This window comes from Leptodactylus fuscus, chromosome 8, assembly GCF_031893055.1.
Source record: "Leptodactylus fuscus isolate aLepFus1 chromosome 8, aLepFus1.hap2, whole genome shotgun sequence".
Classification (NCBI taxonomy): Eukaryota; Metazoa; Chordata; class Amphibia; order Anura; family Leptodactylidae; genus Leptodactylus; species Leptodactylus fuscus.
Window position 1 is genome coordinate 19,935,364 of NC_134272.1, and position 22,026 is coordinate 19,957,389.

Below are 22,026 nucleotides of genomic sequence, written 5' to 3' on the forward strand. Positions count from 1 at the left end.
TAAAATGAGATAAAAAGAAAAAGACGAAGAAAACGGGGAGGGGGGTGGGAAGAGATGCCGTGTGACTGTGGGGGCAACTGATGGGTTAAAATAAATATGCATGTACCTTGCTAGGTGATGATCTGTAACCTGTAGCTCTCCGGCTGTTGCATGCTGGGAGCCAAAGGTTGCAGGTCACCGCTGCGGATGGTTGTTTACCTTTAAAGTGAGTAGGAGTATATATGGTGTAATGCCGAGGTGGTGACATGAGGGGCACAGAGTACCCCCGTCTGCCATCACCAATTGTATGTCAATGAATAACCTGGATCAGTGGTGTCAAAGCTGTGACAACTACAACGTACATAAAAGAGGGATCGGGAAGGGAAGAAGTCAAGACATCCAAAGACAATCTTCTTGGCACGTGATGGAGAAACCTCCAGTTAGTCCTATGTACATGAGATTGGGTACATTAACCCTTCAATCAATCACTCTCCCCATCATCACTGATGATCCCCTTTAAGCCGGACCAGTCTATTGGCCTCTTTTTGCGGGGGGGACCTTCTTCCCCTTCAGATTCAGATCCCACAGATTTCCGGTAGGGGGAGTCTTCACGGATTGGGGAGTTCCGATAGGGGTTCCAGGTGCTGCGCCGTCGAGGTCGCCCTGCAGGAAATATAGTTTGTCAGTAACAATGGCATCAGCGAGTACAGTGCACTGGGGCGGTCACATTTTGGGATGTGTTTACACCGGTCAGAGATAAATCTACATTTACAGTCGTCAGTACAGTTTATGGAAAGGTTGAAGGGTAGGATTCCTTAAATAGTCCCAGACTGTGGGGTATACAGACTCACCGGACGTCTCGATGATGTTGTTGGTGTCTAGTTCCGCCAGCTCCGCCGCCTCCTCCCTCTTCAGTCGCACCACGCGGCATTTCTCCAATGATGGCTTCCCTGCAGGAGAGATCAGGCAGATCGGCATCACGTAGCCCGCTCCTCAGAGCCCGCCCCAACCATCTGACCCCATCCTTTACCTTTCACCCCCAGGTCCTCCAGCTCCTTCTTCAGCACCTCCACCATAGACTTCACCGAGCGGCAGTTCTGGAACAGCTTCTTGTAGTTCCTGCGGGCTCCGCAGGTCAGAATGTACTTCTTGAGGCGGACGATGGAGTGGTGCTCCTCCTTGGCGGTGCCCTGTGAAGACGGAGACACATTGTATGTTGGATCCTCACACCCTGCTCCCCTGCCCCCGCACTGTCTCTCCCGGTCTCGCCATACCTGCTTCTTACTGCTCTTCCCTTTGGTGTCAGGCTCAGATTTGTCAGATGAATCGCTGTCTCCTGCATCTTTCTGGTCCGTTTTCTTCTTGGCTCCACCCTCATCGCTGTCGTCAGAGTCGCTCTCCTCCTGCGCAGCTGTCTTCTCCTTCCTTCCTTTGCCGTCTGTCTCTTTACCCTTACCTGCAGTCTCCTCATCACTGTCTGTTTTCAGGTCGCTCTCATCTTCACTGTCACGGTTTGTCTTTTTACTTGGAGGTCTCTTTTTACCATCACTGTCATTCTTGTGCACTGTCTTTTCTGCACTCTCGTCTTCACTTTCACTGCCTTTCTTGGGTGCTCTCTTTTGGGGGCTGCACTGGCCTTTCTTCTTCGCTGCTCTCTTTCCTGCACTCTCTTCTTCACTATCACTGTCTTTATTTGAACCTGCACTCTCATCCTCGCTGTCACTGCCTTTCATGGCAGCTTTCTTCTTTGGCGATCTCTTTTCTGCACTCTCGTCTTCACTTTCACTGTCTTTCTTTGCAGCTTCTGTCTTGGGTGCTCTCTTTTGGGGGCTATACTGGTCTTTCTTCTTTGATGCTCCCTTTCCTGCACTCTCTTCCTCACCATCACTGTCTTTATCTGATGCTGCACTCTCTTCCTCACTGTCCTTCATGGAAGCTTTCTTCTTTGGCGATCTCTTTCCTGCACTCTCTTCCTCACTATCACTGTCCTTATCTGATGCTGCACTCTCCTCTTCACTGTCAGTCATGGCAGCTTTCTTCTTGGACACTCTCTTTAGCGGTCTCTCATCTTCCTCTTCACTGTCGCCATCTTTCTTACCAGTTTTCTTCTTGGACACTCTCTTTAGCGGTCTCTCATCCTCCTCTTCACTGTCGCTATCTTTCTTACCAGTTTTCTTCTTTGGCGCTCTCTTTCGCGGTCTCTCATCCTCCTCTTCACTGTCGCTATCTTTCTTGCCAGTTTTCTTCTTTGGCGCTCTCTTTCGCGGTCTCTCATCCTCCTCTTCACTGTCGCTATCTTTCTTGCCAGTTTTCTTCTTTGGCGCTCTCTTTCGCGGTCTCTCATCCTCCTCTTCACTGTCGCTATCTTTCTTGCCAGTTTTCTTCTTTGGCGCTCTCTTTCCTGCACTCCCTTGGCCCTTGCTGTCTTTTCTTTGCGCTGTCTTTCCTTTGGCCTGAGGTTTGCTCTCTTTTTTTGCCGCCTTTTTCTTACGCTCCAACTCTTCTCCTTCACTCTCACTGTCCCTCTCATTTCTTGTTGGACTCTTCAAAGCCCTGGCTTTCTTTTTTCCGTCTTCTCCAGTACGTGCACTCTGTTTCTTGGTAGCAGTCTTCGGTTTACTCTCGATCACTTCCACTTCACTGTCTGAATCAACCTCCTGAGGTCTCTTCCTAATGGCCATCTCTTCTGTCTCACTGTCACTGCTGGATTCTGAGACACTCTTTTGCTTCTTGGCAGTCACTTTCTTCTCTTCTCTGATATCACTGTCTGTCTCTTCTTCTGAGCCATCTTTGATCTTCTCTTTCCTTCTTTTTGGCGTTGTTTTTTCCTTCCTCTTAGCTCCATCTCCTTTGTTGAGAACCGCAGTCTCCTCTGCTCTCCCTTTAGTAGGGAACTTCTTGGTCACTGGGGTCTCTGGGGAACTTCCGGACAGTCTCTTGATGTCTCTCTGCTCAATTCCAGAATCCTCCTCCTCCGACTTATTATCTGGAAGAGACAGATGTAGAGTAACCATTAGTCTGACTCTCACAGCAGTCAAGCTTCATCCCGATTCACGCATGTAACACGTGTGTGTGGTTTACGTGTCAAGAGTCTGTGAAAAGCTGGGTGACTGAGGCCATGGGCAGAGTGTTCTGGCATGTGCCTATATATGTTGGGCACAGTCAGTGCTACAGGGTTATTATGGGTCCTCCCTCCCTCCCCCCACCATCCTGTTCTGAGCGCTAATAAATGGTTATTATACCTCATGTGATGTGATAAGGAAACGGATTACCAGGCGGAGTAATGGGGGGGAACATTCCCAACGTTAACCCCTCGTACGCCTGGTGTTACTTACCAGACTTTACATTAAAAATGTAACAGCAGCCACACTTAACACCTTAGATATTATTTCTCACAGCTGAGGTTTCGTTACAATGTATCCAGCTCAGTCAACCCTCTGTGTGGACTTCAGACTGATATTTCTATCTATGCTGATGCGCTGGATCAGTCTGAAGTCCTGCTTAACTCTCAGAGGATTGTCTACACTGTAACAGACCCTCAGCTGTGAGAAGTATTAGGGTAGGACGTGTTGTTGTTGGAATGGCCAGCGCTGCTCGTGTCTAACATTTTTCCCACGGGTCAGCGGTTCACTTTACTGACCCGAGGCACACAGAGCAGGACATGCCATTATATGCACATGGTGGGTGATACACAAGACCTTGGCTGCTAATACATATACTGTACATATGACACTCAGAGAGTTCCAGCAGCTCCGTCACATGACTAGACGCACGATGTCTCTGCGCCGCGCAGGAACACAGCATTACATGAACCCTCTCCCCACGTGGTACTCACCATCTATCTGCTTGCGCTTCTTCCCCGGGGGCTCCTTGTTCTCCACCACCGCGCTGTCGCTGTCCTGGCGCCCCCTCTTCTGCACCTTCATGATGAGGGGCTCATCGTCACTGGCTTCTTCCTCCTACAAGACACGAGAATAGAGGACATGACTGCAGAGATGCTGCAGAACCCCTTTCCACCATAATTATATCAACACACTGATCACCTTCTGACCACAGCATGCTCTCCTGTTCAGACATGTGGTCAGACTCGTAGCTGACAGGATCACATCATCCATCAGACCCCTCCAGGCAGCTCTCTGAGCCCTCCTCATTTCTCTGCATTTCCCTCCAGTGCTGAAAAAGACGACTGCCCCATCTAAAGGACATCTCTACTGTATCTAAGAGTGCTGTGTGCAGAACTTCCAGTGTATCCTATGAGATGCAGCTTCACATTGCTCTTCCCTGCCTCCTCCTTGTAAGAGCTGACATTGAGAAACCTACCACAAGAGGCAGCAATTCAGTCGGAGAGTCCATACAGTGATTAGCTGCAGTTCTACAACTCTCCTGACTCAAGTCTTTCTTAAAGGGAATATCCAGGGACTTGAAATTAACTTGGGGTTCCAAGATGGTTCCCTCCGCAGCTCATGTGAACAGAACCATCCCCCTGGCTCATTCTGCCCCATCCCTCCTCTCCAGTTTACAATGGGGGCCAGCTCATTATTGTAAAGTTTGCACCCAATTACCTGTGCAAACAGAAGAGGGGGAAAGAGACTCAGGGGACAGGGCTGGATCCAATCAAGTGACCCAGGGCAGAAACCAATCTAGAACCCTGGGTCCCATTGCAACAAACACTTACATCAGCTATGTTAGATAATTTCTAGTCTCTGAATGACCTCTCTGTGTGCAGAATCTCCAGTGTATCCTATGAGATGCCGCTTCACACTGCTCTCCCCTGACTCACACTGTGCATCTATCTGTGTGTGCAGAATCTCCTGTGGATTTCTGTAAGATAACGCTTCTCACCGCCTACTACTTGAGTGTCCCCCATGTGCGGCGACATCATTTGTCACCCTTATATTGGATGGAGAACAGTACAGTGTGATGAGGGATTGTGGGCGATGAAGTGTGTATTAGGGGTACAAAGAGCCAAAATGGCAGACAACCCATAAATAGCACATACACTAATACCTAGAAACAAAGCATTGATCAGAGACTCCACTGTTCTGGGATGCCACAACCACAGCAACGCACTAGCACGTCGCTAACGGGGCGACAAATGGGGTGAAATAGCCAGGATCAGACTTTCTCAGAGCCCAAATGTTACGTATTACAGCCTGTACCTGCTGCTGATGCCATAATGTCACACCCATATGTAGGATGGGGTTAAAAGTGTTGACACCCCCACCTCCAATCACATATCAATCCTTCGGTTAGGATCTTTCCTAACAGTCTAAGAACGAACTCCCCTCCTGACAGTACTGTGTGTGGCGCTATACTGTGCGGGGTGTTCCTTACCACCCAGCCATGACATCAAGCGGTGAAGAACGCCCCCTCCCCTCCTGACAGTACTCGTCCATAGACTCACTGCTCAGCGTCATGACTGGGTGGTAAGGAACACCCCTCACAGTATAGCGCCACACACAGCACTGTCAGGAGGGGTAGTCCCAGTTAGACTGTCAGGAACACCCTTCTGACAGTGAAGAGCTATCGGTAAATGCCCCAACATCTCCAGCCCCGGGGCACATAATGGGAAACCTGACAGTGCGCGGCTTTCTAGTGGTATATAAAACCGCATCTGTCCAAGAACATGAAAGGTCGTCTTTAACTCCTTCCCGACATCCGCCGTACTAGTACGGTGCATGCCGGGTGTTTAACTGCAGATTGAAATGTACAGCATCACCATGCTCCTGGCAGTAGCATGGCGATGCTGCGGCCCTGGCACCCACCCCGGTGTCTGTATGCCGGGTCTGTAAGGGCCGGTTCACACATGCTGATGTGTTCCGTCCGTAAGGAGTCCGCATGAGGAATGGAATACAAGCGCAACTGCAAGCGCCGTGCAGTTCAAGCATACGGGCCCCATAGACTATGACCATCTGTAATAGTAATGTAGAGAATCTCCCATAGACGGCAATACACTCGTATTATAATACAAATAATAATAAAATAATAATAATAATAAAATAGTGAAAAAAAAAGTTTTTAAAAAATATAATAAATAAAAGTTCTAAATCACTCCTTTCCCTGGAATACATATAAGGGCAGGTTCACACCAGCACCCGATCTCTGTTATGCAGATTCGGTTTTCTGTTGGCAGAAAACGGAAACCGACATTCATTGTCCGCCGGTGAGTGTCTTCAGCTCTCCGTGGCGAAACAGTTTTTTTCTTTTACCGGACACAAAGTCCTGCATGTCTGACTTTGTGACTGGTTAATAAAAAAAAAAAACCTGTTTCGCCGCAGAAAGCGCTAACTGGCGGACACTTTTCAAACTCATGAATGGGTTTGAAAACTGCCTGCTGATTTCCGTCTCCTGTCCAGTTTCTCGGGCAGGAAATGGAAACCTGCATAACGGAGATCGGGCGCTGGTGTGAACCTGCCCTTAAAATAGAAAATGACTGTGACACACAAACACATTAGGTATCCCTGTGTCTGACAGTGCCCGGTCTACTGAATATAGGGGATCTGCAGCGCTCCTGTTCCGTCGGGAAGGGGTTAATAGGAACACTGCGGATCCCCTATATTCAGCCAGGCTGAGTTCCAAGCAGGGGGGGGGGGGGGGGACCAAACCCCCCCCCCCCCCCAAAAAAAAAAAAAAAAAAAAAAACAGTCCTCAAGCTCAGGGAAGGGGCAGCCAGACAACCAAAACACCCCCTCCCCTTCCCCAGCACCCCAAAACTCCAACCATTTTAATTTTTGAAATTTTCCAGTAGCTGCTGCATTCCCCCCCCCCCCCTCGGCTTATACTCGAGTCAATAAGTTTCCCAGTTTTTCGTGGTAAAATTAGGGGCCTCGGCTTATATTTGGGTCGGCTTATACTCGAGTATTTATGGTAAAAAAATAAATAAAAAAAATTACAATTTCAAATCACCCCCCTTTCCCTAGAACACATATAAAAGTAGTTAAACACTGTGAAACACCTACACATTAGGTATCCCTGTGTCCGAAATCACCCGCTCTACAAATCTATAAAAATATATTTCTTGTATGGTAAATGCCGTAGCGGGGGAAAAAAAAAAAAGAAGAAAAATCAAAAGTGCCAAACAGCCATTTTTATTTCACGGTTTTGCCTCTGATAAAATTTTAATAAAAAATGATCAAAGCAATAGCAATTTCCAAAAATGGTAAAACTAAAAGGTACCTGCAAAAAAAAAAAAAAAAAAAAAAAAAAAAAAAAAGCTCTATGCATCCCTGTACACGCAAGTATAAAAAAGAAAAAGTTACGGCTGTCAGAATACAGCGACTTTTAGATAAAAAAAAAAAAAAAAATTGGCACAGTCTGGGATTTTTGTTAAGGGGTTAAAATGTAAATAAAACCATATAATTTTGGAGTCTTCAGACTCGTACAGAAACACAGAATACAGGTGACGTCATTTTGGCTGTGCAGTGATCGCTGTAAAAACGAAGCCCATAAGAAAAATTGCACAAATGCATTTTTTCTTCAAATCCCTCGCATTCTGAATGTTTTTCCAGCTTCCCAGTACATTGTACAGAATAAAAAATGGTGAAATCATGAAGAAAAAATTGTCCTGCAAAGATTAAGGCCTCATATGGCTCCGAGAGCAGAGAAATAAAAAAAGTTATGGGGTTTGGAAGGGGGAGAGTCAAAAACAAAAATCAGAAAATGCCATTGGGGTGGGAAGGGGTTAAAGGGGCTTTCTGGGAATGTAATATTGCTGGAGCAGCCTCAGGAGAGATCATCATTATTAGAGTTGTTGCCCTCTGGGGGTCCCGGGTATCGGCCCCTGCGATCTGACATTGATAATCTATCCTAAGGCAGGTCTTCAATCTGTAGTTGTGGAAACCCCCTCTAAGGCCCCGCACAATGGCCGGTAAGTGTCTGAATGCCTTTAATATAAGAGTCAACTCATAAGCTCTACTCCAGTCACACCCAGAGCTGCAATCATACATCCACTGCTTACCAGAAAGCACAGCATTGTGGGTGCTCAGCTATTAGCAGGGGGTGCAGAGGCGTCAGCTCTGGATGTGACTAGAGAATAGTGGTGTGTAGCGGCAGGCACCCTGATAGGCGGCACGCTCATCCCCTCCCGTCACCTGCATCCTCAGCAGCTCTTCCTCCACGATTTTCTTCAGGGTTTGGCGTTCTGGTGTGGACAGCTCTGATTGGCCGCAGTGAGCCAGGTACTTGGAGCGCACCGAAGACTGCGACAAGACACTGCGGGGAGAGAGAACAACACACCATGACATCATATGATGGGAGATCCAGTGATGTCATACACCTCAGTAAATATAAGGATACAGAGCACTATGACATCATAGCCCCGGATATAACATCACACCGTGCAATAATAGCATCCACCGCCATACAGTACAGGCTCCACTGCCTCAGTATATGACATCACACACCTCAGTATGACATCATACTACACAAGAGCTGCTAGATAAGAATCTTACAGTCCAGTACATACAATGACATCATACGTCTCAGCATATAATGCGCCCAGTGACGTCACACTGTCCCGCACATATCATAAGACAGTGATGTCACACGGCCCATACATTTCCCCCCATAACGTCTCTAACACAGTCTCCAGCACATGACGTCATACACCACACACAGGATGACGATAATGACGTCACTTCGCTATTCCCTGACCCCAATGCCCGGATCGTATTGCCCGTGCTGATGTCACCCCTCACCTGAGGTCTGGGCTACGCTGAAACAGCCCCCGGATGAAGCGCCGCATCTCCCGGCCCACATCTCCCGCCATGTTTAAACCTAAACCAACAGGATAGAGGCTCCGCCCAAGAGCCTCTCATTGGCTCGGACCCTCCTAGTGACTCCTGATTGGTAGATGGCGGGAATGCTCCGCCCTCAGAGACTCTGATTGGAAGATCTATTAAGCTCCTCCCACTAGAGCCGCCGCCATTTTATCGAAGTATTACTATACAATACAATCTATTCAGTCATGGCAACGGGAAGTGACGTTCAACCCTAGCGCGGAGTGAGCGGGGCTTATTCCCTGGAAGTGAGAGAGGTGAGAGAGGGGTGTAGTGGGGGAAACACACGTCTTACATTGACTCCCCCGCGTTACTATGTGCCCAGGGCTGCAGGGTGTACTGGGGTTTGTAGTTCCATAGAACATGCTGCAGAGTGCGCAGCGGAGCAGTTGCCTATAGCAACCAATCAGATTGCTGCTTTTATTCTCAGGATTGAGAGCTGGCGTCTGATTGGCGGGGAATTGGCTCAGGCTGCGGAGCTGCTGTATGGCTGGTCAGGCTTTGTCACCCAGCTTTCCTGAGCTCTATCACTTAGTAGTCTAGGAAAGCTGGGTGATGTCTGCTGTGAGAGATGGACTGGCGGCCATGTGGGCTCTTTCCCTGGAGACTGTAACTTACAGCGCTCTGATGTACAATGATGATGACAATGATTATAAGACAGAAATTCATGACTTTTTGACTGTGAGCCGCCACAGGGTGGGGTGAGAGCTGCCCTTACTGACTGTTTCCCTTTAGGGTCAGGTGTAAGCCATTTTACTGACCGTTTCCTTTCAGGATCAGGTGTGAGCCGCCCTTACTGAGTGTTTTCCTCAGTCAGATGTGAGATTCCCTTACTGACGGTTTCCTTGCAGGATGCGGTGTGAGCGGTCCTAACTGATTGTTTCCTTGCAGGATCATATGTAAGCTGTCCTTACTGACTGTTTCCTTGCAGGATCATATGTAAGCTGTCCTAACTGATTGTTTCCTTGCATGTGTGACCCACCCTTACAGACCGGTTCCTCGCAGGATCAGGTGTGAGCAGCCTGTACAGACCGTTCTCTTGTAGGTTCAGATGTGAGTTGACTTTAGTGACTGTTTCCCCACAGGGCTAGTTGTGAGTCGGCCTTACTGACAGTTTCCTCATGTATGTGTCTCTTACTGACCATTTCTTGCATGTATGAGCCGCCCTTACAGACCGTTGCCTCGCAGGGTTGGGTGTGAACCATCCTTACTATTTTCTCACCAGGTCGGGTGTCAGCTTCTCTTACTGAGTGTCCATTTGTTTACAGGGTCGGGGTTGAGCTGCTCTTACTTGTTTCCTTGCAGTGTCTGCAGTGAGGATGAACGGCCAGGCAGAAGGGGAGGTGGACTACAAGAGGAAGTACAAGAACCTCAAGCGCAAGCTCAAGTTTCTCATCTATGTGAGTCCCACTATAAGATCATCCTTTAATAATCCCACAATGGGGAAATTTCAGTGATACAGTTTCATAGATGGTACAGTAGTATATAACAAGAGAGAAACACATACAAGCTCATGGCAGATAGAGAAATCCTAGGAATCAGAGCAACTAAAAAGGAAAGAAACACAGACACAGCAAGTCCAGAGAAGAGCAACCAAAATGGTGGAAGGTCTGCAAACCATGTCCTATGAGGAGCGGCTAAAAGAACTGGGATTGTTTAGTTTGCAGAAGAGAAGGCTGAGGGGAGATTTAATAGCAGTCTACAAATATCTGAAAGGTAGTCACAGTGCAGAGGGATCTCCCCTATTCTCATTAGCACAAGGAAGTACAAGAAGCAATGGGATGAAACTAAAGGGAAAGAGATACAGATTAGACATTAGGAAAAACTTTCTGACAGTGAGGGGAGTGAGAGAGTGGAATAGGCAGCCACGGGAGGTGGTGGGCGCTCCATTAATGGAAATCTTCAAGCGAAATCTGGATAAACATATAGCTGGGATGATTTAGGAAAACCTGCACTTGCAGGGGGTTGGACCCGATGGCCCTTGAGGTCCCTTCCAACTCTACCATAAGAAAAAAAAAAGGATCATTTAATTCTCTGTGTGGAGTGATGTTGATAATACGGCCGACCGTGATTAGAAGACACGAGGGAAGGGGGGGTCACAGCATGTAGATATAACAGGCAGAAATGTTTTTGCAGAGGTGGGGGACATATGCAGCTATCATGATAACATGTGGTAGTTCTTTGATAGGTAGTGAGATCTCCTGCTCACAGATAATAGTTCGGTATCTTGTATCAGCACTATTGTTCCTTAACCACAAAAAATGCCCCAAATGTCCTTCATCACAAGCCCTCCTCCTCCTCCTCTCTTCTTACCACTGTGTTCTACTGCCCAAAGACATCTGAAGCCATCCAGGTAGACAGGGTGCTGCTCTCTTGCCAAGCTTCCATAACTCCTGGGGTAGGTGGGGGATGGTAGGTTCCCAGGCTGTAACGGAGTCCCACGTGTCCACAGTAAAAGAAAGAAATACCAGTCAGCTGTAGCATCTTCACACATCAGCAATAGACTCCAGAAATCATCTCCTTGAAAGAAGAAGTCCACACTTCCATGCAGGTTTCTCCTCCAGCTTTGTCTGCCTCATGGTGTCCATAGTTCGTGGGGGGGGATGGTAACAGGCACATGTGCACAGGAAACTCCAGCTGAATCAGGTCTTGAGTAGAGATGAGCGAACACTGTTCGGATCAGCCGTTCCGAACAGCACGCTCCCATAGAAATGAATGGAAGCACCTGGCACGTACACTTTGCCGGCGGCCAGTCGCTGTGCCAGGTGCTTCCATTCATTTCTATGGGAGCGTGCTGTTCGGAACGGCTGATCCAAACAGTGTTCGCTCATCTCTAGTCTTGAGTCTTGTCCATGCTTTAACAATAGAAACAAAAGGAAAAAAAATACTCCACAGGGTCTTCCATTCGATTTATAGTTGCTAATTCATAGTGCTAGTTTGCTTAGTTAGAGGATTCTTGAAGATACAGACAAAAAGAGTGAAAAGGAAAGATAAAGGTGGCTCTCAGCTTGGAGCTCTGTATCGAGGCAGCCACTCATGTGGCGCCATCTGTATTTAGAGCACAACATCTCCAGTCTACACCGTGAAGGTGCCAAACACTGGGTGGCCATTGTAAGATGTGACGTTTTGCAACCTAAGAGCTAAGCAGCAGAATTGCGAATACAGCTCTGGATGTGAGTGGAGCATAATAAGCCATGGGTTCTTGTATCTTTATATTTAGGAGCAAGAATGTTTCCAGGAGGAGCTGAGAAGGGCCCAGAGGAAGCTACTAAAAGTGTCCAGAGACAAGAGGTAACCTATGTTATGGAGTATAGCATTATAGGAGGTCTCTAGGTTATACCTCACCTCACTCTCAACCTCCTCTTTTCTTTCCGACAGCTTTCTATTGGACAGAATTCTTCAGTATGAGAACGTCGATGAAGACTCGTCAGGTACCTGAGAAATGTAACAGAAGATGGAATGAGATCAGTTGTGGGCTGTGACAGGAGGGATAACTGAGGACTATGGTGGAAACCTATGAAAGGGGCAGAATCGGCTGATGGGTAGAAGGGGATGGGGGTGTTAGAGGGGGTGCAGGAGAGTGAATCGGCACAGGAGATAACTCTGTGTAACTGCATGTTTTAAGTCCTTGCAGAGGTTGGGTCTTTCCAGGAGTAACGAACTGTTCTCACTTACAGATTCTGACATGACGGCTTCTTCAGAGAACAGTGACACAGAGGGAGGACGTGATACCAGCACCCCCACTGCCAAGAGGTGAGTCCACGGAGTCACCAGTGCCAGGCTGAGCACCCCGTAATGATAACTACGACTCCCAGCAGGTATCCCGACTTCCTGGGATTCTGAGAACGTTCATGATCCTCTCCTGAGCTAGTGCCCCTCACGGCTGTGGGTATTTTACATTTTTATCCAGATATATTGTAATAAACTCATTCTTCTGATTTCTCTTGCAGGAAGAGGAGTCCATCTGCTGGTCCAGCCTCCCCTCCTCCATCGTCTTCATCAGGCCTGTCCTTGCACACCTCTGGGGGTCCCTACCTGAGTGCAGTGAGTATTACAGCCCCCTGGCTCATCTGTCTTGTAATTTCCTGCAATTTCTGTAAACTTTTAATGCAAAAACCTTATCCGCCAATCAGATTCTATAAGGACAAACTTCAACTCCCAGCATGCAATGATAGGAAATGCTGGGAGTTGTAGTTCCACATTGTTATGGAATAATTGCTGAGTGGGGTGGGGGGAGCTCTCCAGCCGCCATATTGCTGGGTTATCACATGACTTCTCCCCCTCCCCTTGATCTGCTTCCCTCATCCCATTTCATGATTTGTGTTTTCTCCCCTCCACCCCTTCCCGTTCCATCAGATGAGCTCACCCCCCTACACCCCGTTCCCCTCGGAATATCTGGCTCCTATCCCCAACTCCACGTCCCCCAAACCCGAGCGAGTCAAGAAAGACAGAAAGAACCGCGGGGTTAAGCCCAGGAAACCTAAGGTACCTGAGAGATGAGCTGTGTGTGAGTGTGCGTCCGCCATGAGCTCCTGTGTATGGGTGGGGGAGGGGTGTATGTGTGCACCCGCTGCCACAATCTCCTCCTTTGTGTATGTGAATGTGCACTTGTCATGGCTTTTTGTGTGTATGTATGAGACTGTACACCTGCTGCCAACATCGTTTCCTGTGTTTATGTGAGTGCACCCTCCACCACCATGGCCTCTTATGTGTGTATGACCATGACGCTGGCACCATGGCCTCCTGTGTGTGTGGGCGTGCCACCGCCACCTTGGACTCTCGTCTAACCACGCCTCCTCTCTTTCCTTTCTCTGTCACTTTGCTCCCTCCCATCTTTTCTCTTTCCTCCAGATTGCCCTCAGCTCATCCTCAGGAGTCCTGCCCTTCAGCCCCCGGTCGTCTGGTCTCCCCCCTCTGTCCTCCTTGAGTAAGCATGCCCCGCCGCCACCAATCCTCAGCACAGTACCCCAGCAGATGTTCAGTGATGGAGGGGAAGGCAGCGGAGAAGAGGGACCAATGGATGGAGACGAGGAGGACGATTTGGTCATAGACATTCCTGAATAAGTTCCTGGAGCGGTCTACGTGACGCCAGGCTGATGGTTTCTGCGTACACATCCCTGCCTGGACAGGTATATGTTGTACTACCAGCAGTACCGCAGTGACATATAGCACTCGATGCGGCATTGGATGCCAGGAGGGATTCTCATCATCTGGGCACACAACTGTTAACCCCTGCTGTCATATTTGCAGATTCCAGACGGTTTCTCAGTTTCTGACATTTCCTCAGCTGAATGTTGGAGAATTTCTGGTGGATTCCACCAGGACTACGTGGCCGGGATCAAAGCCGTGGACTCCAGTGAATGTACTGGTCATGTGATACGGCTAAAGCGCATTGTAGTAGATTTAGTATATAGTAAACGATTGTATATCATATGGTGGAAGTACTACATCTCCTGAAATTCAGAACGTGCTCACTGAACCATCCAGATGGAGCAGCTTGGAAGAGGACTGTGCTGCAGTGCAATGTGGGAAATGAACTTGTAAGAAAACGCACATCTCTCACTACGCAGCGTTTCAGGGCTGGCACGTGTTTTAAGGCTAACTGTGATAACCCCTCCTGGCACTGTGGCCCCAGGATATGAGTTTACGCCTTTGTCCATTTTCTCACTTTCATCCCTGTGCACTATGATGGATTCTGGTGATGTAAGTGCAGCTTGTAGTGCCACCTGGTGTTCATGTGATGGCGCTGCACCGAGATCGAATCTTTCACAGACGTCTTGTCTTACTTGTATCTTTGTGAATCATGACTCAATAAAGATGGAAATGGAAGGATCTAAAGTGTATCCTCTGTCACTGCAGATATGGACAGGTTTAGATGAAGATTGCGCAAGATATATTCACAAAATCTCATTGTGCATAAGGTTACATAGCACTATTGTATGTAGGGCAAGTAATGGACATTATAGCGGATTGTCATGTGAGCAGGGACCTTAGAAGACCAGGAATAGAGGTTGGAACTAGAGATGAGTGAACACTGTTCGGATCAGCCGATCCGAACAGCACGCTCCCATAGAAATGAATGGAAGCACCTGGCACGCAGACTTTGCCGGTGGCCCGTCGCCATGCCAGGTGCTTCCATTAATTTCTATGGGAGCGTGCTGTTCGGATCGGCTGATCCGAACAGTGTTCACTCATCTCTAGTTGGAACTGCTGCAGATCTGGAGGTGAGCACAGCTTGTTTCTGAGCTTCAGTCTCTTTGTGACTTTAGCATGATTCCTAAGTCTTAGGCAGCTCAGAAGAAAATTTTATTCCTTCTCCAAAACAGCATCACTTGTGTCCATGGTTGTGTCTGGTATTGTGGATCATTCCCATTGATTATCACACTCGACACATAGGCAAAAATGGTGATGACTGGTAAAGATGCAGGCCCTTAATCTAACCCTGAACCTTCCCCCCCCCCCCCCCTTGCTATTACCTCTCCTCTTGTTCTTTTGAGAACAGTTTTTGCATTACATTGTCCATGAATTCCCATTAGCTGTGTCAGGTATGTCCTGCCATCTTGTGAGCTTGGTGCCTCGTTGCAGACTGGACTGATACTGTATTGGAGAACCACGTAGCTTGTGCCAGTCACTGTACCAATATCTACCCTGTGCCTCCCACTGCGCATATGACTCTATCCTGCGCCAAATTTTTCCTGGTGCATGTCATGTGATGCTTTTGGTCAGCTCACTTGAGACCAGTCTAACTTCTCCAACCCGATCATCTCTCAATGACGAGTGAGAGTACAAGTGTCGGAAATCTAATAAATCTGACTGACAAGACATAGAACTAGTTGTGTAGCCACAATGAGTCTTCCCCAGTGTGATGTAATGATCTATAGAAGTGATCACAATATTACGGCCAAAGCATAAGGTTAAGACGACTGGACAATTAGAGACAGGCTCTAGGACCCTGTTGACACCTTTTTTTTGCTGGACACAAGATGATATACAGTTGAACATGGAGGTATACAGGTTCTATATGGTATCCTATGGCACATTTACCCACAGATGTTGCAGCTGGACCTGTAGATCCTACAGCCTTGTACGTTGGTGAAGCTGCGTCCCAGCTCGCCCTATAACTAGTAGATTGGTGATAAATCTGGTGACCGGGCTGGACGAGGGGAACCTACAGTGTGTGGGCAAGTATTAGTCTACTAGTGTCAGGTGTCCGTCCTGCCATGGGAGATAACACATGTGGTGGATTCAGGATGTCTTGAGTTGTTCGTGTCCTCGTATCACTACTAGGGGTGACCTACCGTTCTATTTTATGCTTCCCCGCATCGTCACACCAGAAGGAGGCAGTGTGTTGCTCCATAGCACAGGCAGGATTAAAGCACCCAACATGGGCCCCTCCATACTCCAATCCGACCGTCCGTCATCAGATCCCATATGGTTCAGTCCATACAGTCCAGGCGCGTCTGCAAATGAAGGTTTGTGACTAGCGTCAATGGCAGGACATGTAATGAGAAGTGATAACCGTGCTGTCCTCTCTTAGAGTCTGTGAACTGGGCAAAATGTCTTTGAGTGCACTATAGAGTCATGCCTAGTAGTCACCAAAATGTACTCTACCCAAAAGTAGCCTCTTATAGCCATTTTATAGGGCAGCAAGAACCTGTAATCAATTACTTATCTTTTTTTTTCTTAATGTAGATTGTGAGCCCCATGTAGGGTTCACAATGTACATTTTTCCCTATCAGTATGTCATTGGAGTATGGGATGGAAATCCATGCAAATACGGGGAGAACATACAAACTCCTTGCAGATGGTTTTTTGCCCTTGGCAGGATTCGAACCCAGCACTCCAGTGCTGCAAGGCTGCAGTGCTAACCAATGAGCCACCGTGTGGCCCCCTAATCAATTACATATCTGCCTGGACAGAATTGTAGGACCAGTTTTACAGCAAGTTTCTATATGGGGCTTGTTGTTGTTAATGAGTGTATAAATAATAGTATAATAATAATGTATAGTATAGTATAGTGGGAGTATAGTAAGATACAATGTTCAATTAGTGCAGTGCTCTCCTCTGACCAGTAGGGGGCAGGCATGGCACACTGGTATTGTGCACCAAACTAGGAATAAATGTGATTCTATTTCAGGTTCACAATGTCGCCCCTCTCCCGGGATAATGAACACTTCTATAGCTTTCTCTTATACACTAGTTTCAGGATCTCTGCCTGCTTGCTTTATACAGCTGAGGGTTTGTTACCGAGCCTACACAATCCTTTGTGATGTAAACAATATGAAACATTACCTCCAGCGGGCCATACACACAAGCCCTGACTAGGTTTAGCACCATCAATGCAGCGTGCACATGTTGTTTGTTGGGTTTTTTTCTCTGAAAATAAAGAGGCGGACATGGGACGATTGATTTTTTTGCCTTTATTGAGTGCAGTTAGGAGGAGGCGGTGACATGCAAATATGGGGTGCTCCACCTCCAGTGCACCCCAATCCAAACCTGACACACACAACACAAAGCACAATCAGTCACGTGCGAATCAGAGCCAAGAAATCAGGCAGTACTCATAAAGACGTCCTTTACCGGCACACCTAGGCCAAATATGTCTATCCGTGACCAGCTGCGGTTCAGGGACGCCCATCCTGACAATAGCGTGACAGAGATTCGGAGCCCTTTGCATCTACACGCAACCTACTGTGGTTCACTAGTCCCAGCCCCATCACGGTCTCTATAGCCGTGTTCACATGGGGTGTCTAAACTGTGCGGGATTGTACCGGTGCAGATCAGAAGACGTCACCACCGTTCTCATGTGAACCCAACGCAAACCAAAGACTAGATTTTATTCCAGAGCTTGCCATAAAAAGCTACAAGGGTGAGGCATTATATCTCGCCATACTGTCAGACTGGTCACCATGACACAATACTATGGCCTCTGCTGTCTACACATTGATGCCTGTTGCTGTGCAGTACAGCAATACGGCTGGGACAAGCTGCCCTAAGGAAACTCTATTACAGAAATAATGAGATTTCCAATATTCACTGTGTGTAGGTGTCGTGCTTGCTCTGGGGTTGTCATGGTAACCCCAGAAGCCTAACTACATAGACTTCCTGTTATGTGATTGCTTTGAAATGTGTTGTTTTCAGTCAAGGTCACATGACAGGAAGTCCATGGACAGAAGTCTGTTTGCTGCTTCCATGGAAACTCCAGAGCAAGCAAGATATCTACATGACAGTAGCGATAGGGAGATGAATGGGATGTTAAGTCTCATTATTTTAAGATAGGATCGTCTTAAAGGGGTCTCCAGGGAATCTTTTTAGACTTCCTTCCTCTAGGGTTTTTAGATGCGGTATCTAGGGTGGCTCTCACCCCGGGTCACATGATCGATACCCGCTCTTACACTGTGGGCCACTCCGGCTCCTCTACTGTGGTAACCACTAGGTATGCGTGCTATGGCGGTTGATTTTATTCTGGTCATAGTACAGGTAACTGAGAGCTGGTGTAGCCAACAGGTGCTTGGGTGCTGAATCCAATCACGTGACCTGGGGCCGGCGATTAAAACAACCGAAAGAGGTAAATCTATCCAGATTCCTTGGAGAAGCTCTTTAACCCTGTACTAAATTTCTCCTGGTGCGTCCATTTTGGCTGCCCCTCAATAATTGGGGCTGCCATCGTTACATTCATAGGAAGCACCGCTTCATCCAGACCCTATAACAACCTGCAGGGAATTGGGTGGGGACAGAGGTCACCCCCTGCCAAGTGTGCGGTCACATTTCATCGTCTGGCTGCACATGACGTCCACGATCGCCCAGTACCGCCCATACCCTACGCACATTCTGGCCCCTCCCACATCGCCAACGTCACATGTTAAAAACCATGAAACAAAAAAGTATTTAATAAAGTTACAAAAGACACAATTTTGCATAAATGCAGTGCCGGCGTGCGAAGATTGAGCACTGACTCCCCCCCCCCCCCCCACTATACAAAACAAATTACACACGTCCCCTCCCCCAACATACAAAACGAGAAGTCACAAAACATTGGAAAATTCAACAAAAACGTGCAAATTGTGAAGGTGTGAGATGTGTGCATAGCCCAGAGTGACGGGTGTGTGCATAGTCGTGCAGTGTGTACAGACACTTGGTGTCGTCACATGCACTTCCTGCGATCTCGTCCTGATCTCTTAGTGGGTGACGGCCAATCAGATCACAGATTTCTGACAGGAAAAACAAAAAGCTTAAATCCCATTGGCTGCTATGAAGGGGGTGATGCTCATAGGAACCATAGCTCCTCCATTTTGTATCTGCAATGGTCCAATATGAGGCCTAGTCTGTTGTGAGACTCCATGTTGTCTAGGACGTAGCCAGAGCAACCAATCAGATGTAAGCGTCATCTTCACTGGGGCGATTCCTTGGCATTTGATTGGTTGTTACAGTGCGCCAATGCTTTTCACTGCAGTATATGAAGACTAGAAAGAAGGGAATTGATCCGAGCGAGTCAATATTCATGGCGATTTGCGTGTGCGCCCGTGTGTTCACAATAGCTGTGCCCGGGGTTATATGGCTGTGTCTACTCCTGCATAGTTAAGTTTTATCGTACGCCAAACTGGCACGGCCACATGGTTTACAATAATGGGAATTGGTCATTTCTGAACCGGGATCCTCTTAAACATGGCTGTCACGGTCCAGGACTACTAAAATTTCCCGTGTGCGTACCGCTATATGACCCACGTGGTCTCGCTGATGTTTCCCGCCGCTAGTCTGACATTGACGCCTCCAGTGACCCCCACAATATACCACCCTCCAGAGGAAGGCGCGGACCTGTCCCAACTATTGGGTTCTGGATTAACAGAAATTCGAGACGTGTAAGTTGCGCCAAAGTTGGCGTGAGGGTAGTTTGCGGTGATACTAGCAGTACTTGTTACCAATGTATACGCTTTTTTTTTGTCTACGTCGCTGAGGGTTTGATCGTATCGGCATGAAGGGTTAATAGTGCCATGTGACGCCCATACACTCGCCGTGACAGAACCGCAGAACTTGTCGGAGATCAACAGATACCCGGGTCGCCACATTAATGTTATAAAACGTGTCCATGATGCCCACAGCAACCAATCAGATCCCAGCTTTTATTGTCAGGCCTGCTCTGATTGGTTGCTATAGGCAACTGCGACATGTTTCGTTAGATCAGTCCTCATGCTTCAGGCCTCCAGTGTCCTCCGCCGCCGCCGCCGCCGCCTGCTTCCAGTGCGTTTCCAATATAATGCTATTAGCCTGACAGAAGCCGTTGGATCACTTACAGATTAGCGGCGCTCAGCCATCATGTGACCCGACAACGACAAGGACTAATTAAATCCAATTACCAGACGAAAATCACAGATAATGAGAGATGAGGCGCCAGCTAATCCGCTGCGAAGACGATGCAGAGGAATGAGCCCTCGCAGACAAGAGCGGGGGGACCCCAATATCCAAGGAAAATAGAAATTCATGTCATTATTATACTCTAGGACTGTTCCCCAGAAGAGTCAGCCATTTTGTGACAGACTGCAGAATCCACCATGGTTATTTTGGCCATTTTGTGGCAGCCATACGATGGATTCTACCATTTTACAAATTCTCACAAAATGGCGGCATCTTCTGGTAATAGATTATCTACGTCTAAATTATTATCTACCTCCTGAGGTAAACGTTTGCCCCTGCGGCCCAGTAAGTGGACCACTCTGGGGTAAATTTTTTAGGCTGATGAATGGAGTATTCTGCACCATAAGATAAAGGTCATCATCGAGGGGTCCTCCAACACCTCCACCGAGACGCCATTGTTGAAAGTGAGCAGAAGTTTATGGTGAGACTGGACGGGATCTGACGCAGGATTAACTTCGGACAGTTTTGATCGCGGATTCCCATACAATGAGGTCATTGTAAAGCAGCCATTTTGTAATGGATTTGTGTCGATGTGATATCGATATTTACATCATTCAACAATTGTTCCGGGTGGGTGAGGACCTCTCTCGCCCGTTGTCGTCTCCGCTCCAAAAACCGACAGCAAAGAATAAGCAGCTAACGTCTTGTTATGGCATAGGCAGACTTATTCTTTCCTCTTCCTGGCATCCATCTTGAACCAGACCACGATGGTACCTTTCCACCTCGGGCAATGAAACGCGTTTAGTGGTGTGAGTGTGCAAGTGGGTGATCCGTCTCAGCTCCCCGAGATCTCTCCACTCTATTCTTTAGTCGCTGTAGGTGGATCCCGGAAGCTCATTGGTTAGCGTGTGCCAGTGTTCTGCCCTCTGATTGGTTGAGGAGAGACACTCCATCCAGTGTTTAAGACACTCCCCTTTGGAGTTCATGCCAAGAGTAACGCCACCTGGAAGAGAGAAGATTGGGTTAGGTGTTGATGGTGTTTTCATTGATGTGCGCTAATTTGGGATAATTAATATACTCCGCCTCTCATCCACCTCAGCCAATCAAAAGCATGAAGTGCCAACATGAGAGACCCTTTGGTGCCAAAGACAAGAAAGACCCATCTTCCACACGTAGCTCACGCCTCCTTGATCCAAATTTTGTTGGCGCCTTGTATATCAGATACGGGTGGCCATATTTAATCTCACCTATGAAATCATTGGACTTTCCCAGGTCGTAATCCCAGACGGTCACCTCCAGGCTCCTCTTCTGTAGCTCGTGGAGACCAATCTTATAGAAGAACTCCTGAATAATGACAGAAGATGATAATTACTAGATACGCCAAACTGATGACAACTAGAGATGAGCGAACAGTAAAATGTTCAAGGTTCGATATTCGTTTTGAGTAGCTGCTCAATATTCGACTACCTGAATCGAATATCGAACCCTATTATAGTCTATGGGGGGAAAATGCTCGTTTCAGGGGTAGGCAACATTCGATCAAATTATACTTACCAAGTCCACGAGTGAGGGTCGGACTGGATCCTCTGAGCAGTCTTCTAATTGCAGCGTCCCCGCGGCGTCTTCCGACTCTTCATTCACTCTGCCAGGCATTGGGCCTGGGCAGAGCTGACTGCGCATGTCTACACTACAAGCGTACATGCGCAGTCGCCTCTGCCCAGGCCCGATGCCTGGCAGAGTGAATGAAGACCTGGAAGACGCAGCAGGGAAGCTGCATGGAGAAGACTTCTAAAGGTCGGAGAAGAACCAGCGTTGATTGGCCGACTGTATAGCATTCGGCCAATCAATGCTGGTTCTGCATCGAACTTTTACATTCGAACAGCGAGTGGTACTCGATTGAGTACGAGTATTTCAAATA

General features: G+C 47.8%; 3 protein-coding genes across 6 annotated transcripts in view; 1 reads left to right on the plus strand and 2 right to left on the minus strand.

The window, feature by feature from the left end:
• Positions 1-39: 39 nt before the first annotated feature.
• HIRIP3 (HIRA interacting protein 3) lies at positions 40-8,758 on the minus strand. 2 transcript variants are annotated; one of them, XM_075285986.1, is made up of 7 exons: positions 8,676-8,758; positions 8,070-8,190; positions 3,815-3,938; positions 1,254-2,965; positions 1,010-1,169; positions 831-929; positions 40-642 (listed from the first exon to the last, which is right to left on the minus strand). In XM_075285986.1, the coding sequence occupies exons 1-7, from the start codon at positions 8,744-8,746 to the stop codon at positions 461-463; spliced, it is 2,469 nt and encodes an 822-aa protein (XP_075142087.1). In that variant the 5' UTR covers positions 8,747-8,758; the 3' UTR covers positions 40-460. The 2 variants fall into 2 exon arrangements, with proteins under 2 accessions (XP_075142087.1, XP_075142088.1); XM_075285987.1 differs by having other exon boundaries at positions 1,254-2,951; positions 3,804-3,938.
• A 213-nt stretch (positions 8,759-8,971) lies between these two features.
• On the plus strand, positions 8,972-14,580 carry INO80E (INO80 complex subunit E). Of its 2 annotated transcripts, none has more exons than XM_075285654.1 (8): positions 8,972-9,013; positions 10,025-10,156; positions 11,977-12,047; positions 12,135-12,187; positions 12,434-12,509; positions 12,707-12,800; positions 13,113-13,241; positions 13,608-14,580. In XM_075285654.1, exons 2-8 carry the CDS (start codon positions 10,076-10,078, stop codon positions 13,818-13,820), a joined length of 717 nt encoding a protein of 238 aa, XP_075141755.1. In that variant the 5' UTR covers positions 8,972-9,013; positions 10,025-10,075; the 3' UTR covers positions 13,821-14,580. The 2 variants fall into 2 exon arrangements, with proteins under 2 accessions (XP_075141755.1, XP_075141756.1); XM_075285655.1 differs by lacking the exon at positions 8,972-9,013 and adding an exon at positions 9,042-9,100.
• A 5,730-nt stretch (positions 14,581-20,310) lies between these two features.
• Positions 20,311-22,026, minus strand: part of DOC2A (double C2 domain alpha) — a 30,324-nt gene continuing 28,608 nt past the window's right edge. For both annotated transcript variants that reach the window (XM_075285577.1, XM_075285578.1), the window contains exons 10-11: positions 21,356-21,452; positions 20,311-21,111 (exon numbers count right to left, since the gene is read on the minus strand). In XM_075285577.1, coding sequence (XP_075141678.1) covers positions 20,975-21,111; positions 21,356-21,452 — 234 coding nt within the window. In that variant the 3' untranslated portion in view covers positions 20,311-20,974. The remainder of the gene's footprint in view (positions 21,112-21,355; positions 21,453-22,026) is intronic.